Source organism: Alligator mississippiensis, chromosome 15, assembly GCF_030867095.1.
Source record: "Alligator mississippiensis isolate rAllMis1 chromosome 15, rAllMis1, whole genome shotgun sequence".
Lineage (NCBI taxonomy): Eukaryota > Metazoa > Chordata > Crocodylia > Alligatoridae > Alligator > Alligator mississippiensis.
This window is the reverse complement of record NC_081838.1, coordinates 6832868-6850883: the sequence shown is the minus strand read 5'-3', so window position 1 is coordinate 6850883 and position 18016 is coordinate 6832868. Positions and strand designations below refer to the sequence as shown.

The 18016-nt window shown below is 65.1% G+C and overlaps 1 protein-coding gene across 1 annotated transcript; it reads right to left on the bottom strand.

Annotated features, from left to right (window-relative positions):
- Nucleotides 1-9388: 9388 nt before the first annotated feature.
- GDF11 (growth differentiation factor 11) lies at nt 9389-16912 on the bottom strand. The gene is made up of 3 exons (XM_006267698.3): nt 16317-16912; nt 10584-10957; nt 9389-9862 (listed from the first exon to the last, which is right to left on the bottom strand). The coding sequence occupies exons 1-3, from the start codon at nt 16687-16689 to the stop codon at nt 9482-9484; spliced, it is 1128 nt and encodes a 375-aa protein (XP_006267760.1). The 5' UTR covers nt 16690-16912; the 3' UTR covers nt 9389-9481.
- Between the last annotated feature and the right edge of the window lie 1104 nt (nt 16913-18016).

Sequence of the window (18016 nt, the reverse complement as noted above, 5' to 3'; positions counted from 1 at the left end):
CCCTTTTCCCCAACAGGCTCCTGCCCCCCAACTCCCCACGGGCGAGTGAGAAATGGCCAGTGCCAAAATTCAGGAAAGAAATGAGCCAGGCAGGGACACGTGCATGGGATGGTGTGGCAAGGGGCTTGGGGAGGGGGGCATCTGCATTGGGGGGAGCAGCTGAGGTTGGCCTGGTGCTGGGGGCTACATGGGCCGTTATGCTGACTGCACTGTGCCCCAGCTGGGGAGGGCCTGGGGGCTGGTTCAGCCCCTGCTTTGCCCCCTCCACCCCGAGTGGTGCCAGGAGCCCTTTGGCCCATTTCTGGGCAGCAGGACTATTGCCTGGTGCTTGGAGGGGGAGAGTTGCTGTCCCGCTCTGAGCACTAGAGGAAGGATGTGGGTCAGGGCTCTGGGGCTTTTCCTGATGAAGGGAGCAGAGCAGGGTCGAGGGCTGAGAGCAGGGGCCTGAAGTTGGGGCCCCTGGGCTCTGGTCCTGGCTCTGGGATGGGTGATATCAAGGACTAGAGCAGGGGGCCTTTACCCTGCCCACTGTCTAAATCTGCTAAGCAGCTAGAGGCAGATTGCTTCCCTCTGCCTCAGTGCCCCTGTCTGTAAAATGGGACTGCATGACCATTCCTGTGGCTCACGTAGGCTTAATGCACTGTGAGAAGCGACTCATCCCAAAGAGAGCTGGAGCCAGCCCAGGCACCTACTTCCAGTCAAGGCAGGCCTCCCCTTGTAAGAGCGAGTCCGGGGCAGTGTAGGGATGGGGCACCAGTGCTCCCTCACCTGCTTTTCCCCTTGTGCCTGGCAAGGGCTCCAGCACCTTGCTTTGCCTTTGGAAGCCCCTGTGGGGCATGCAGGGGCTAAGCCAGCCATCCCTTCGTCAGCACCACACTACCTGGAACAGCCTTTTGGGTCACCGCGTCTCGGTGCCCTGGCACCAGGATGCCAGCAGGACCCTGTGGGCATGGGACAGAGGTGGGACAGCTGTAGTGTCCCAAGTCCCAGGTGTGACTGGCACCTCTGTGTACACTCGAGGCCCAGTGGTGTCATCCCACACACCAGAGAACCAGGCCCCGTGGTTCCTCCAGCCGTCGCCCTGCTGTGGGCGTTGTGGGCAGCACCGGCATCTCCAGTGCCAGGGCCAGCGGGGGCGGTGGATCCCAGCCAAGCTCCCTGCCAGCTGGTTTAATTGCCATGAGCATTTCCTGTGCAGGGTCTCGTTAGGCGGTGGTGGGGAAGGCGAAGGGAGCCATCTTATGTCAGCCTGCAGCCGTGGGTGGTCGCCCGGAGGTGGGGAACGCGTTCCGTCCCTGTCCTAATTTGTCCGCCTTCCCCAGTGGGCCCGGAGCCCTGCCCCCACTCCCGGGGGCTCCAAATTAGGTCAGCCAACGGCCGGGGGCTGCGGGCGCCGCAGGGCGCAGCTCTCGGCGGCCCTGGGGGAGACGTGAGTGGAACAAAAGCGAACGCTCGTTAAACTTTTGACATCTTCCTCCGGAGCAAACAAACAAACCAACCCACCCAGGCACCGTACAGCAGGGACGAGCTCGCCCCGAGACTCCAAACCAGCCCTCCGCCTCCAGGGCACTGGAGCCCCTCTGGGGCACGGCACTGCCGTGGGCGCTGATTGCTGGGGCCGTGTGTGGTGCCGGGCTGGCGTCCTTGTGTCTGGCAACCCATGGAAGCGCCAGCGGAGACCCCCCTCCACGTCCAAGGCTCGTCAGGGACTGGCTTCAGGGGCCATCTGGGACAGATGCGATCGGGTGCCTCACCCAGGGGGTCCTGCCCATGACCTGGGCTCTTTGTTATGCTGTGAATGGTGCCCAAGCTTGGTTTTCTGGCCTGTGCCTGAGACTCCTTTTCCACTGCCTACTCTCTTGGGTAGAGACCGGTCCAAGTCCGTGGTGCTGGGATGGCGCGAAGAGGAGCCAGGCCCCTGCATGCTCTGGGAGCTGCAAGGGAGCTGGCATGGTGCCCAGGGTCTGCCCCCTTCTCCCCATCACGGCCGAGATTAGGCAGCTTCCCCAAGAGCCTCACACCAGCTGTCTCCAGCACCGGGCAGGGGGTTGGGGAAGGGGCTCGAAGGCCAGTGGCGGGAAGTCCAGGACAAGGAGCTTGAGCTGGGGTCCGCAGCGCCTGGGCCTTGCCATCCAGCCCTAGAGACCCCTCTCAACCAGAGCCCTGCCAGCCTGCCCGGACCCCCAGGCTGCTTCTGCTGCCACGGCCTGCAGCCAGCGCCCAGCCCACCCCGGGGCAGCGTGCGTGCCACTGTGCTCCTTCGGAGGGTGGATGTAATTAGCTGCGACATTCTCGGCATACCTGCCAGCTCCTAATGAGGGTCCATAAAAGCTGCCGTGATCTGGTTTCCTCTGGCACCGGGGGCCAGTTGTAAATCTGCTTTACAATTTTGAGCTGCACTTGGAGGAACCATGGCCGGGAAGGGGTGGCTGGGGTCCTGTGCCCCTCGGGGGAATGGGGGCAGGAGGGTGGCTGGTGTCCCGTGCACATCAGGGCAGGGGTGGCTAACTGGTACAGTCCTTAGAAAAGAGTGCAGGAATGAGGGTAAGGGGGTGAATCCGTACCTGCAGAGGGTCTGGCTGGCGGCACAGAGGTGCCCCGGTCCAGGCATGGTGGCGAGGTCAGTGTGCCCCACCTCCCGTCTCTGGCACGGTTTAGTGGGGAGCGGGAGGGAGCGTGGGAAAAAATGAGAAGCATCAGGACACATATTTTCAGAGTCAGTCACCGCGCGGGGCGCTGGATGGAGCCACAGGCTGCAGGGGGGGCCGCCGGAGGAGCAGGAGGGATTGGGATCGGGCACGGGCAAGGAGGGCCATGCTGACACTGGAGAGCAGGGCTGGAAGCGACCTTGTAGGGTCACATCCAGCCCAGCTCTGGCTCCAGGCAGGATCAGCCCTGACTCAACCATCCTAGTCCGTCTGGCCAACCTGGCACCGAGAGGCTACAGTGTCTCTAGGGGCCTGCGCCAATGCCCGACCCCCTCGTGGTCACAGTCCCTTATCTCCAGCCTCAGTTTCCCCTGCTGCAGCTTGAGCCTGTTGTTCCCAGTCCTCTCCCCTCTGGCCATGGAGAAAGGCCCGTCCCCATCCTCTGCCGTTGCCCTGCAGGGATTTGAAGTCTGTGATCAAGTCCCCCGCTCAGTAGTCTCGTCTCCAGGCTGAACACCCCCAGCTCTTCCAGCCTCTTCTCAGTCCTGCCTCCCAGCCCGATCCCACTTGCTGCCCTGCACTGGGTCTTTCCCATCTGCCCATGTCCTCCTTGAAGTGCGGGCCTCAGACTCAGTACGGGACTCCGGGGGAGGTCTCGCTGTTGCTGAATAGAGCAGAGCCCAGTTGTGCTCTGGAGCCCATCACACTGTCACGTAAGGAAGTGTGGGCTGGGGTCCTGACGTGTCTGGCATTGCCCCGTGGCACATGGAGGGGCGGCCAGGCTGGACCTGGGGTGCCTTTTGGGGCCCAGCTGATTTTAGGCTGCCTTGCCCAGCTTCGACCCCTTCCCCGAGATACTTGAGGGGGCCAGGCCCCCTCTCTTCTCCCCCAATTCTCTTATATACCTGACACCAGGCCCATCTGGGGGGACAGAAGCCGCATGCCAACAGCACAGCCCGCTGCGGTCTCCTCCCGTGGGTGTCCACGCTCCAGTCACAAGGGACCTCTCCCGGCATCAGGTGTCTGCCAAGAGCTCCCAGGCCAGGTGGCAAAGAAGAGTCAGGCACGCGTACGTTTGCCAGCAGGTTTTTTTGTGGTTTTTCTCTGGTATGGCTATATAAATTTTTCTTTATTGTACAAAAAAAGTCTAAAAAAGAGAGAGAGAGAGAGAGAGGAAGGAAGGAAGGAAGGACAGACAGACGGACAGAAGTGGGATAGAAGCCATGGCTATAATATACACAAGAGGCTACAGTGAGCTACAGGGCGAGTGGAGTTTTCACCAGGACTCTTGCTTCTTTCTTTCTTTTCCTCTCCTGTAGCTCTGTCTACAACGGTTTGTGACACAGAAGCTGCGACCGCGGCCGGTTCTGCCTCAGCCCGGAAACAGGGGCCGTGTCCCGTGCTCCGCCGTCCGTGTTGCGGTGCTGCCGTGGGGGCTCACGGTGGCCGTTGGTTGCATCCGTGTGAAATTTGCCCCCATGGGAAGGATTTGGGAAAGGCCCGTGGGACACTAGCTGGGCAGGGAGGGAGGGGGCAGGGGCGTCCTTTAGCTGCTGCCCTGGCTGCCACGGCTGTTAAAGTGGCTGTGGCTGTGGCCGTTGCAGCAGTGGGGGAAGTGGTTCCTTGGGGAAAGAACAGAGATCAGCAATTCTCCTCACCCTGGGGTGGAGCGGCAAAGGAGTGAGCTGTGATCTCTGACATCTGACTATCTCTTGGGGGCATCAGGGCAGGGGGGGATTCCTGACACTGGGTGTGGAGAGGGGGCCCTGCCTGCTGCCTGGGGTGCAAGAGCCTCAGGCATCTCCATGTCCCAGGACGGAGGTGGCGCCCCCAGTTTGGGAGCTGGGGATAGGGTTGGGAAGTCCAGGCTTTGGCTGTTACCTCTGGACCTTCCCCCCCGCTCTGCCCTTTCTGGACAGGCATTACCCTGGGGTGGAGCACAGGTTCTTCTCCGGGCGAGTGCCAGGGTCCCACCTCCACTGCTGTGTTAGACCTCTGGGACCAGGCTGTAGTGCTTGGAGGGGATTGCGGAGCCGGGCTCGGGGGCTGTGTGCCAGGGCCCCCCAGAATTGTCCCAGCTCCTTCGAGGTCGCTGGGGGATCCGGGCTCGGGGAAATTTCACACGTCGCAAGCTCAGGCCACCACGCGGGTCCTGCCGGCCAAGTCTCTGGGCACTGGGGCCCGCAGGCAGAGCAGGGCAGAGGGCACCGGCTTCTCGGGCAGTGAGGAACGAACATCGAGGCGCGAAGGCAGCAGTCCTCACGCCCAGCGAGTTACAGGAAGAGAAAGCACAGACAGAAAAGCGTCTCCTGGGGAGCCCGCGGCACGTCACAAAGGAAACCCCGGACTAGTCTCTTAAATTTTCTTTAACCTTCCATAGTGCAAATGGTGCCTTAGCCCCGAGCAGTCTCTCAATACAGACATTTTTACAGTGAACATTCAGCGCTCTCGAGTCCGACGCTTTGCCTCTCGCCTGCAGCTTGGGGAAAAAAATCAAGTCCCCTGTGGCCGTCGCGCTGCTCCCAGGTTGGGAGGTGGAAGGAGCGTGGGCTCCTGCATCGGTGCCGCACCGCGGGGTGAGCCCCTGGCGGGTAGGCAGGGGCACAGCCGCCACGTTGTGAACGTCCGTGGGGTCATGCAGGAACCCGCTGGCAGCCGCAGACCCTGGGGAACTCAGCCGGCAGCGCCAAGAGAGCCCCTCGCCGGGTCCCACGAGGGCCAGGCTGATGCCCCGCTGGCAGCCTTTGCCGTAGAGGTCCCGGGTGGTCCACAAGTCACAGGGGCAGGCGGCAGCTAGAAGCAGTGAACTCTTTGATTCTTCTTCTTCTTCTTCTTTAAATATGTTTTTTTTTTTAATTTATTTTATTTCTCTTTATTTTTGACGTTCAAGTGCTGTGTTTGGTCATGTGATTAAGAACCAACCCATGAATGGCCTTTTGGTCATGTGATTAAAAACAAAAAACAAAAACAAAGGACACCCCCCCCCCAAACACCCCCCACCAAACCCCAACCCTGGCGGCCTGTTTCCTGAGCCGTCGGTCACAGACACTCGCCTCGTCGCCGTTGAGTCCCCAGTCGGAAAACAAAAGGGGCCGAGACAGGCCCTGCGACGACCCCCCACAGAGCCAGGGGCTGCCCCGGGCCCTCCCCCCGGCTTCACCTGCCTGCCCTTTGCTGGTGCAGTTCCCCAGGACATTTGACAGAGCCAGGGAGAGCCACGGGACTCGTGTCATGTTCAGCTCACGTGGCTTCTTCTGGCTGGAGACCCATGCCATCACGCCCACCTGCCTGCCAGCGAGGGGAGCAGGGGCTGACTGGAAGGAGGGGGAGCATGGGTGGAGCATCTGCTGCTTCTCACGACCGTGCCAGGTCGGCTGGGGAGAGCCGGAGCCACACCCGGGGGGGGCGCAACTTGCCTGGCTGAGATGAGACTTTACTTCTGGCTGGGGGGGACCCAGACCAGCCATTGCCCCACAACCCCATTCGCACAAGAGCCCCAGCGCTCCCACCTTCGCCCCATGCCAGGCTGCAAGCTGCTTGGCAGGTGCCCCGTGGCAGCGTCCTTCCGCAGGGCCCTCGCCAAGCTGAACCCAAGACACTGGCAGGAAACCGAAACTGCCCTGTCATGCATGCCTCCCCTGGCCCCACCACCGGCAGGGTCACGGGACCCAAGCATGTGGCCCGGCGCCACGTCTGGGGTCAGCTAAGAACCTCTCCCTCCGCGCTGGACCCGATTCAAGTATGCAGCAATGATCCTAAAGGAAGGAATTGCTCCCAGAACGATCCTCTGTGCTCCAGAGGGGCCTGGGGGCAGGGCTCTGGCCAAGGGGTCCTGGGCAAGGGCGGCAGGCTGACCCCCTCCCCTCAGCCCCCTGCTGCAGCCCAGAAGGGCCTGGGAGGGAGGTGTGGGAGCCCCTGGTTTTGCTCCCGGCTTGGCCATGACTTCTGCAGCTGGGCAGCTTCCGTGTCTGCCGGTGCCTGGTTTGTGCCGTGGTATCATCTCGGCCCCAACACAGAGGCCCTACCAAGAAAGCAGCTCCCCGAAAGGCACGGGGCACTGACAGAGGAGGGGTCTCCCTCAGCCAGCAAGTGCTAATGGCTAGGGCTCCCTGCTGTGGCCCCAGCCTAGGGGAAGGTCTTCTCCATGTAGAGGCTCCAGTGCTGGTCTCATCTGGAACGTCGCGGGGCTCCCCATCCCGACAGGCCTCTCTCTCTTGCTCCCGTCCCCTCCAAGACGACGTCCCCATGCCGAGCCCATCGTGTTGCAGAGACCGCTGGGTCGGCAGTCCCTGACGGGGTGCAAGGCGTCTCCCTGCTCTCCTGCAGCCAGGCTGGGCCTCTGCAGCTCCCTGACAGGGCCGGGGGCTGCGTCCTGGAGCACCAGAAACGCTCTCCGACACTAAGATGCTCTGCGCTCGGGGCACCAGCACGGACACAGGATTCCTGCCTCCACAGAGGTCAGGGGCTCATCTCACCCCTTCACCTGGCCTGTCCCTATCTTAACCCAGCAGGCCCGGCTGCGACCTCCAGGAGGGCATCACCAGCTCCTTCGGATGACTAAGTTCGTAAGCAGCCTCTGCCCAGTGCTGCGGACACGAGAAGCTCTACGGTCTGTAAGTGCTAAGGCGGGAGCAGCAGGGGCCTGGTGCTGGGGGCCTGGCTCAGCCACAGCTTTTGGGCTGGAGACTTGTTCCCTCCCGGCAGCGTCTTCCCTTCCCTTGGTGAAGTCGGGGTGGCGGGTCCGGGAAGTGCCTGGAGGTCATGGCTGGGGAGCAGGAGACAAGTGCTAAGCGTGCCAGGACCCATCTAGAGCGACGGCAGAGAGGAAACCAGCTCCGAGGGGCGCACATCCATCACCACCTCCTCCCTGCGCTGTCTGTAAGTGCTTTGCCGGGTGCCTGCCGGCCTGGAGTTGGTCTCTCTGCATCAGGACCACCAAGGAAGCAGTGCTGCGCGGTGCCCGGACTCCTCAGATAAGTGCTGGGCCGGGGTTCAGCCCCAAATGGGTCCTGTCCTGCTAGCTCCTTCGACAGCCACAGCTGCGGCCAGGCCCTGGGGAAGCAGTGGCGGGATGTTCTTAGCTCCTTCAACGATGCAACGGGAAGTGGAACAAGGAGCCTGTTCCCGTGCAGTTGCTGGCCCCTGCCCGTGTCCGGCAGGCAGAGCTCTGCTTCCCATTGATCCGCCTTCAAGACACAGCCGGACCCCAGGGATGACCCAGGCTGCCCCATCAGCCCAGGGGTTTCCCCTTTGCTGTGCCAGCTGGACCCAAGTGCCACAGCCTCTTCAGCGCATGGCCAACAGAGGCAGGGCAGCCCCTGCTGTAGGGCTCAATATTCCCACTCGGAGCCCATGTTCCCCCTGCAGCATGGCCCTCCAGGCACCGAGCATCACAGCTGACCTGCCTCCTGCCATGAGCCTCAAACCACGGCAGAGATCCACGAACGGGAGCCTGGGGTCACCCTGGGGAGGGACGACATGCAGCGGCTGCTAGGACTGCCATGAATGCCCTCTGAGGTCTCGTGGGGTCAGACCCCAGCAGTGCCGACACCAGCAGGGCCAAAGCAGGATGATTCCCTAAAGCCTGGCTCTGCCTCTCCCCCCACCGGCGTGTTTCGATGCCTGCAGCCCACGTGGGTGCATCCAGCTTTCCCCCGCCTGCTCATGTCATGGTCCCATGGGCAGAGGGAGCAAAAGGCCCGTAGAAGCACGTTGGGGCGGAGAGCGGGGGACGGCATCTGGGGCCACGGGCAGACTTGGCTTCCATGTTGCTCCCCAAGCCCAACCCCTTCATTCCCCCCAGTCAGCCCCTTGACCGCACGTGGCTGGGCTGGGCTGGCCTCCACGGGGATGGGGAGGGGAAGGAAGGGGGGGGAGGGGGGAGGGTCAGGGCAGGCGGTCCTTGGAATCGCGCAGAGGCAAATTAAATAAATAAATAAATTAAGCATGGGGTGGGGGTGTCTCCCCAGGCCGGGTCCCACCGCTGCCATGACCCCATCCTGGAAGTGGGGGCTGGCGGGGGGGGGGGAAGGGGAGCCGGCCAGACTCTGCCCTGCAGCCTGCAGCCCTCCCGCAAGCCAGGTTCCCCTGGCTTCTTGCCCTGCTTTGGGGTCAACGCCAGCATGTGGGGGGCGGGGGAGAGGGCGGCCGGGACCCCGGTTTGGTTTGGGGTCGACTCATCCTGAGCCCTCCATCACAGGACCTGATGGAGCAGGGGATCTGGGACCCCCTTGGGCAGAGTGGAACTGGCCCCCCAGCCTCCACGCCAGTGCCCGCGGGCTGCTCCCGCCTCACCCCCAGCAGCCCCTGGCCCATCAGGGTTTCCCCTTCTCCAAGGGCCTCTGGCCCAGGCACTGCTGGAGGCAATTCTCTGGCTCTCAAAGGGCAGGCAGGTGAACCCCTCCCGTCCCCTTCCCACAGCACAAACCCACTCCCGAGACCACTCCCAAGCCCCGCGATTCCACCCGCTCCTAGCCACCCCTGCCACCATCATCTTCCCGTTTGCTTCTGTGTTTAACCTAAGAGCCATGTGGGAAGCCCTCGCTGCCCTGCTCCAGGGATGCTCGTGGTTGCAGCAACCCCCGGGAGCTCAGGCCCGGCGAGCGGAAGGTCTCAGCAAAGTGCCTGGGGGAGGTGGGGGGGTCCCAGTGGCGCCTCGACGTATTGCACAGCGCGTAGGGCACGGGTCCACGGCGGGACAGCTCGTTCTCTCCCCCCGCGTTGGCTCTTTCCATTGGAAACAAAACAAAACAAAAGTAAAAAGGGAAGAGACAGGGGGTGCTGATGCCCGGAGGGGGAGCGCGGCGCAGGGGCCGGGGCCGCGCCCGCCGGGCCTAGGAGCAACCGCAGCGGTCCACCACCATGCCGGGGATCTTGCCGTAGATGATCTGCTGCTTGTCGTTGAAGTAGAGCATGTTGATGGGGGACATCTTGGTGGGGGTGCAGCAGGGGCCGGCCGAGCCGCGGGGGTTGGCCTGCTGCACCAGGTGGGTGTGCGGGTACTTCTGCATGAACATGTACTCGCACTGCCCCGAGCAGTAGTTGGCCTTGTAGCGCTTGGGGGCGATGATCCAGTCCCAGCCGAAGGCCTCGAAGTCGACAGTGAGTGGGTAGCGGCAGCAGCGGGACTCGGTCGAGTGCTCGTCGCAGTCCAGGCCCAGGTTGCGCCGTGAGCGCTTGTTGTTCTCCAGCACGCGCAGCTCCATGAAGGGGTGCTGGGGGGCAGAGAGATGGAGCTGAGCCCTGGCTCCTCTGCCACCCGGCTGCCCCCCTCCCTGCCCCCTTGTCCCAGGCAGGAGGGGCTGCTCAGGCATCCTCTGTCCATGTTCCTTCCCACACAGCCCATCATAAAAGTGGGGGGACTCGTGGCCACCAGGCAGAGCTGAGGGTTTGGCCAGGTTCACACTGGGATGGGGACATCCCAGAGGAGAGAGGCCTGGCCTTGGCATCAGCGCTGCCTGGACTTGAAGTGCGGGAGGCTGCCAGGGGCAAACCCCTGCTCAGACCTAGTCACTCTCCCTTGCAGCCTCTGCTCTCTGCTGCCACGGGGGACAGGGGACCAGGCAACATGGACCTGGGATCTGACCCAGGACGTGGTAGCTCTGATGTCTCATCTGCTCCCAGCTGCCACGATCCACATCCTGTGTCTCCCACTCCATCCTCATTCAACTGCACCGTCAGAGATGGTGACCAACCCACTCTCACCAGCCTGGGCTGGCCCAGCACTGCACCCTCTTCCCCTAAGGATGCCCAGGGGCACCTCTCAATACATGACGGGGGTGGAGAGCCTGAGCTTGCACCCCTGAGAGAGAGCCCAGGCCGGGAAGCCACATGAGGCAGCTGGGCTGGATCTGGTGGAGGGACCCAGGCAGAGAGCTCCCACCCCCCAGGCCCCACCACAAAGGGTGGGCAGCGCCGTCCCCAGTGTTTACCTACCAGTCCCTCCGCGCCGGGGCCGAGGGAGGTGACGGCCAGGTCATTGCCACTGGGGTCGAAAGCGTTGATCTCGATGCCCCAGTTGTTCTGCGGCTGCTTGAACCAGTTCTGCAGCACGTGCTTGAAGTCGATGCTCTGCCAGTGGCCGGCGCGGGAGTTGAGGTCGATCTTGAGGGAGCGGATGCGGATGTGGCGGCTGCCCTCCTCTGTGACGGGCTTGAGGCGCAGGATCTGCAGGTACACGGTGGAGGTGTGCTGCACGGGCCGGAGGTACACCCACAGCTGCGCCTTCACCACCTTCGTGAACATGATCTTGGGGCTGAAGTTGAAATAGCAGCAGTGCGGGTTCCCCTCGATCTGCACCACTGGGTCCGCTGCAGGAGGGAGAGCATGGGTCAGCGGAGCCACCGAGCCACCCACAGACTCCCTCCCCCCTGGGCTGGCTGCAGGGCACGGGCCCAATCCTGCCCGGTCTGGAAACACCCCGTGCCTCCCTTCAGAGAGCATCGGGGTCTGGCCCGCCACGGGCAGCTTGCAAAGCTGAAGCCGGGCCAGGGTCAGAGAGTGAGAGCAGGACGAAGGCCAACTCCTCCTCAATTGTTAGGAGGTGAAGGTCAGGGCAGAGGTCGCCGGGAAGGTCACTCGCTGCCCCCAGATTCACAAGAAGGTCTCAAAGCTGAGCTCCAGCCCCCGTGTCACGAGTGACCCCGTTGATATGAGGGGGCAGGCTGTGGGGAGGGCAGGGGCAAGGCTGTCATGGGGCAGGGTGTTGAAGGACCCAGGGGAGGGGCTCGGGGGCACCTGCCAAGCTGGGGGTCCCCAGGTGCCCACTGGCGTTGGCGGATAGATTCCAGCCACGAGTGCATGCAGGCCAGGCTGGGTCTGTTAGCCTGGTGACCGCGGGGGCCGAACCCTCGGACGCTTCGGCCAGGGCGTCTGGCTCCCCGGGAGGTGGCACAGAGTCAGCGTCTCCTCCTCCCCCACCTGCCCAAGCCAAGCGCCCGCCCGCGGCTCCGACAGCGTGCCGGCAGCCAAGGGCGAGCGGGCGTCGTTCCTGGAGATTAGCAGAGCCCAGGGGGAGGCAGGACGGTGCCAGGAACATGCCGGCGTCTGCCAAGGGAAACATGGATCCAGGCCGAGCCGGCCTGGCCTTGGGCGGGGGGCGGCAGGGTCTGGAGCACCAAGGAGCTCAGCTGGTGACACTGCAGCAAAGCCGGGCACAGAGCCCCAGGACCCCTGTGCCCACTGCCACACGGGGGTGGCACCATGGCAGAGGGGCACATGTGTTTCCCCAGGCCAGGCTGCATTGCAGCTGGGGAGCTGAGACTCCAGGGCTCTGCTCCCAGCTGTGGCAACCCGTCTTCTCCGTGCCTAAAATAAGGGGCTGAGCCAGGGCTGGAGGAGACGGGGCAGCCACGGAGCAGGTGGAGGGAAGAGAAGGGTTGATTCCTTCCCCCAAGCACCCCCCTGTGGGGCCAGGCACGGGCACCAGCGGAGGGGAGCTCCTGGCTTGTCCCTGCTGCCCGCAGCCCTCCCCCCACACCCTCTCTGGCTCCTGGTCCCTCCCTTCTTGGAAACATCTGTGTCAAATTGAGCTGGGAATTTCCCCCCTGCCCACCCCCTTCTGCCCCACTGTCCCCCCCATGCACCGGTCAGGTTTAATAGCACCCAGCTGCAGCACGGGGCCATTTGCTGTGCGCTGAGGCCTCCCTTCGCGGATGAGGGTCACGACACCAGCCCGGCGCAGGCCGAGGAATGCCACCCCCTCGCGTGAGCCGCAGCCGCCGGCCCAGCAAACCCCTCCCGGCAATTTGCTGCGCACAAGCCCCCTATTAAAGCCGCGCTCCCCCAGGAGCAGCTCATAAAGCATTTTCCTCCCTCTCTGCCCCCCTTCCCCGATGGCTCTTAAAGCCGCAGCCTCTCCCTGTCCATCCGGGCAGCCTTGACTGGTGCTCGGCTTTGGTCTCTCCCTGCCTGGGAAAAGAGGGTCTGGGAGTCACCTGAACTGGGTAATGCCAGCTTGAGAGCCCAGCCTGCTACACCCAGTGCCCAGGACCTTCTTTGTCCCATGTGGGGACATGCCCACGGGAGGACAGAGGTCACCCTCCTTCTCCACAGCTCTCCCAGCCCCAGCGCATCTCAGGGCCTGGGCCCAGCTGCAGGCAGACTCAGACCTGCTCTCCCCCTTCCAAGGCTGGAGGGCTGCTGGGAAGGGGAGCAGGGAGAGGCTGTGGCAGGGAGGTGGAGAGGACTGGCACCTTGTGGGTCCTGGGGGGGCAGAGGTTCTCCTTTAGGGCACGGAGAGGGGTTTTTGGTGCCTGAGGCCAGACAGGGCCCCCCCAATGTGTGCGGGGCAGTCCCAGCTCTGTCCCCAGGCCGGAAGGCGCAGGCAGGATCGATGTCTTCCAGCCCCTGGGTGGTGGGGGGCAGAGCCAGCCCCGCTCCCCCAGCTGCGCTCAGCCACACTGACCACCACGTGCAGCAGGCGCCCCTGGCATGCTCATGCCGCCCCTGGCACGCTGGCTGGCCGCCCTGCCAAGATGCTATTCCTGTCGCCCTGGCAACCAGGGGATAAAGGTTACCGGGGCATTGGTTGCAGCTGAGTATCCGCGGCACGCGGGGAGGGGGCAGGGGGCGGGGAGCCCCCACGCAGCTGCTCTTTGTTCCCAACTTTGACTCTTCCAGGGACGGGACTGGCCCGGTGTGGCGCCAGGGGGGCTGCACGTGGCCCCAATCCAGCCTGGCCCAGCCCCCAGTGGCTGTGTGAACCCCTCACACGTGTGGACCTCCAATGGTATCCGGCATCCCCTGGGCCCTGGTGGGACCCAGGCATCCTGCTCCCGGGAACGACACTGCCCCTGAGGCTACGGGCTGGATCCGGGAACCAGGGTGAGCCAGGGACATGGCCCACTCCTCCCGTGACCTTGAAGGAATGGCTCCAGCCCCTACAGGGGAGAGGGGCACAAGCTGGACCCAGAGGGCCTGGCACAAGGGGCTCCCCCAGCCTTGCTGGTGCCCTCCACTCCTGTCCCATGGTCCCTGCTTGCCCATCCCTGCAGTCCCCCGATGCCCGGCTGGTGCGTCCCAGCCCTGCTGGCCTCCCTGGATGACCCCTTCTTGGAAAGTGCCGCAACCCACTGTGCTGTTGGTTCCCCCAGCCCCCCAGCAGCGCTGGTCCCAAACAGCGGGTACTGGGGTGGCAGCTGCTGGGTTGGCACCCACCTCCCAAGTCCCCCTTCATTAGCTTCCCCTCTCCCCCCACCCAGAGGTCAGCAGGGGTCACGGGTAGCCCATAAATGGTTTTAGGACCCAATTAACCTTCCCTGGTTTCTTGTGCCGTTAAAAAAAGTGGGGGGGATGAAACCCAGGGGAGCAGGGCGGGGGCGGGAACCCGAGAGCTTTATGACCCGGCCCCTATAAAACCTGCCCTTCCTTCTGTTCAGGAACCATAAAACTGCACACACGCAATTGCCAAGAGGAGGTGAAGAGGGGAGGAAAAATCATAACGATAACAGGGGCGCGGGGCAGGGATGGCAGTGCCAGGCCTTGGGGTGCCCGGCCCCGGTGTCATCCATCCAAGCCAGGCCTGGCATCTCCTGCCCCATCCAGGTGTGGGACCAGGGTGGGGTGACAGGGGTGCACTCCCTGGCATTGGGGTCGGGGCCCCTGTGCGGTGAGGGGGGCTGGCGGCAGGCCGGAGCGAGGAGCGACACCCCAGCGTGTCGCCGATTTTATGGCTAATAAAGTTTCAAAGCTGCCGGAGTTGCTCCGTGCCTGAGAAGGGAATTTGTCAAGGAGCCGCTGGGGAGAAAGCGCTCACCGCGTCACTCCTTGCACGTCCCTTCCTTTCCGCTCGCCTTCACACGCTCCTGCCTGGCCCCGATCCTGGCCACTACCCTGGCTCCCTTCCACATGCTCCTGCTGGGCCAGGGTCACGGGGCTCTGGGCAGACAGAGGTCAGTGGGCTCCCCACCACCGGGCCCTTGACTCAGAGTTCACCGGAGGCACCGGAGCCCACCGAGCCCTGCCGTCCATGGCTGGGGCCAGGGCAGGGTTGGAAGCCAGGACGCCTGGGTTCTGGTCCCTGCTCCGGGAGCCAAGTAGGGCTTCACCCAGCTGGGGAAACCGAGGCACCAGGGAACAGGGCCCGTGCTGGACCCCTCTGCCCCATGGGGAGCAAACAGGCTGTAACCTGGGAGTCTGTGCACCTGGCCTGATTTCCCAGCCACGAGCGGTGACCTTGGCCTGGACCTGCTCAGCCCGGACCCACCATCCCAGCTTACTGGGCTGGTGGGGGGTGGGGGGTCAGCCCCCAGCACCCCAGGCAGCCCCTCCATAGAGCCTCCAGCACCACTGCAGCTCCAGTGCCATTGGCTCCGTTGCCCCATCTCCCCTGACGTGCCCCCTCCCCTCTCTGCTGTCACCCCTGGGGCGCACAGGCCTCAGGGCTGCCCTGCATCTGCTGAAAGTCACCTGAGCTGCCCGGTGCCTGCAGCCCCCAGACCACGGCTCCCTTCTTGGCAGCTCCAATCCAGAGCTGACCTGCCCCCCACCGCCGACGCAGGCAGGCTGCAACAGGTGGGGAGACCCTCCCCTGGCAGGGGAATTGGGCAGCTCCTTCCAGCCACGTTCCCTCCCTGCAGCCCCCAAACCTCCGGTGAGCCTGCGTGCCAGGCAGGGGGTTCAGCAGCCAAACCCAGCCACTTTGCTTCCCACTCTCCCCTGTCTCCCCTGCACTCCCTGCCAGGAGCCCTGCCATGGCCTGCATAACCCCCAGGCCCAGCTGCGGATAGGACAGGACCAGCTGCTTCGAAGGCACCTCTGAAAGCCTCAGTGACCTGGGACTGAGCTGCAGGCGGGTTTGGAAGCATCACACCCACCCTGGGAACAGATCCAGCTCCCAGCACCTCCAGGAAGCCCGGGCAGCTGCTAGTCCCTTCCCTGGAGGTTTCCAGGGGGCTGGGCTGTTGCCTGAGCCCCCCAGCCCTGGGGGGCAGTGGCTCTGGAGAGGGTTGGGGTGCCCTGGACTCAGCTTGAATGCCACGGCCCTGTGGGGGGGCGGGGAAGCACCGGCATGTCAGGTCACTCAGGGACCAAGGAAGAAGCTGTGGAGGGTCGCAGGCTGTGGGACACCCACAAGCCGGGCCGGGGAGAGCTGCGCTGGGTCCCTGCTCCCTGGCACTGAGCAAAGCTGCTTGTCCTGGATTTGCTGGGAAGAGAGCGGAGCCAGCAGCTTTCCACTGCTACAGGAGGCAGCCCCTGCGGGAGGACACCACATCTCCCGGCCCCTGCCTTGTGCCCTCCAGGGCTCAGCTGCCCACCATGACCAGGTTCAGGCCTGCCCCAGCCCCTTGGGACCCCCAGGTCCCTCCTGCCCTAGCCCCTCTCACCTCAGGCAGGGGCTCCTGCCCACCACAGCTGATCCTCTGCTGCCAGCCAGCTCTGCCCCTGGCCCTAGTCCTGACCCCACTGGGAGCCCCTGAACTTCACCTCCCGGGTGCCGGTGCCAGGGACCAGGACAAGCGGCTGGTGCCCGCTCAGCCTCGTGCCTTGGCAGAGCGGTGCCCGCGGCTCCGGGGGCGGGGCGGGGGGGGGTCGCACACGGCTGCCCCGGGCCCCCTCGGCCGCCGGCCCCCTGCTCCCCGCGCCCCCCGAAGTTGGCAGCCGCCCCCCGGGCCGGCCCGGGGAGACAATGCCCCGCGGCGCGGCAACAAAGGCGGTGCTTGTGCTTACTGCGCTGGGCCATGCTGATGACGGTCTCGGTGGTGGCGTGGTACTCGTCCTCCTCCACGTAGTCCTCGTGCGGGAAGGCGTCGCCCTGGAAGTCGTGCAGGTCCAGCAGCTGCTGCAGCGGCGGCGCCTTGGGCAGGAGCTGGTTGACCACCTCGCGGGTGATGTTGGGGGCCTCCTTGAGCCGGAGCTTGCTCAGGATCTGCGACTTGATGCTCTCCAGCCGCAGCTCCTTGCTGTGCTTGCGCCAGAGGCAGACGGGGCAGGCCGGCTCCGCCTCAGGCTGGGCCGGGGGCTGCGGCTCGGGCTCCCCGCGGGACAGCTCCACGGACAGCACGAGCAGGCAGAGCAGCGCGGGGGCCCGCGGCGCCGACATGGCCGGGAGCTGCCGGGCTCCGGCCCCGCCTCGCCTCGCCTCGCCGCCGGGCTGGGGAGAGCGGAGCCAGGAGGGCTCCCGGTTTTATATCCCAACTCCACTGTGTCGTAAAAAGCCTTGATTGGCTGCGGGCGCAACAAAAGAGCTGGCAAAGGGCTGTCACCAAAGGGGACCGCGGCGCGGGGCCGCCGGCCGCTTTGTCACCGCGCCCGGCCCGGCCCGGAGCCCGCAGCGGCCCGCGCCCGGCCCGGCGGAGCGGTGCGGAGCGGAGCGGCCCGCCGCCGTCCCCCCCCGCCCCGCACCCGGCCCGCCGGAGCCGTGCAGGCGGGAGCCCCCGGAGAGGGACCCCCGGGGCCCCTCTGCCCCGGCTCCGCTGCGGCCCCCGGGGCTCCCCGCCCGCCGCGGCCGCTCCCAGGAGCCTGCTGGGAGCGGGGCCGGGGGCCGGGCTCTCCGGCTGGGAGTGGCCCCGGGCGGGGCCGGGGGGCTGGGGGGGGAGGGGGGGCTGCCCGGGCAGCGGCGGAGCTCGGAGGCACCTGGAGAGGGAGAGGGAGGGTCCCCCCGCGGGGGCTGACTGCTCCCGGACCGGCGCAGCGGGCAGGTGCGGGCGGCCGGTGCCCCCCGCCCGTGCGGGCTCTGCCCCGCCTCGCCCCGCGCCCGCGGCTCGGACCCGCTCGGGAGGGGGGCGACAGGGCAGCCTGAGACAGACGGACAGAGGGATAGACAGAGAGAGGAGAGCCAGCCGCATGGACGGCTAGATAGATAGATAGATAGATAGATAGATAGATAGATAGATAGATAGATGATTGGATGGACGGATGGATGGATGGATGGACGGACGGACGGACGGACTGCGGCTAGATGCATGGATAGATGGATGGATGGATGGATGGATGGATGGATGGATGGACAGGTATAGCTGGCTGGCTGGCTGGATGGAGCAGGTATATGGGACAGGCAGACGACCGGTCAGGTTGCAGCTAGCTGCACGCATGCAGGGCCGGCCGGACACGCCGCCCCACGGACACGCACCGCGGCGCCGCCTCCCCCGCTCGGAGCCCCGCGTCCCTGTCCCGGCCCTGGAGCCGGTCCCCGCCCGCCCGGGCCACCCTGGGCCCCGGTCCTCGGCTCCGGGCCGGGCAGCGAGGACCCTCCCGCCCCGGCCCGCCCCGGCTTCGCGCCGGGGGCAGGGATCGGGGCCGGGGCCGGGAGCGCGGAGCTCCCCTTGGCCTCTTCCCTCGCTGTCCCCGTGCGAGGGGGCCGAGCTCCATCTAGTGGGGACCCGGCTGCTGTCGTCCCCCCCCCCCGCTTGGGCTCCTTCCCCTGCCCC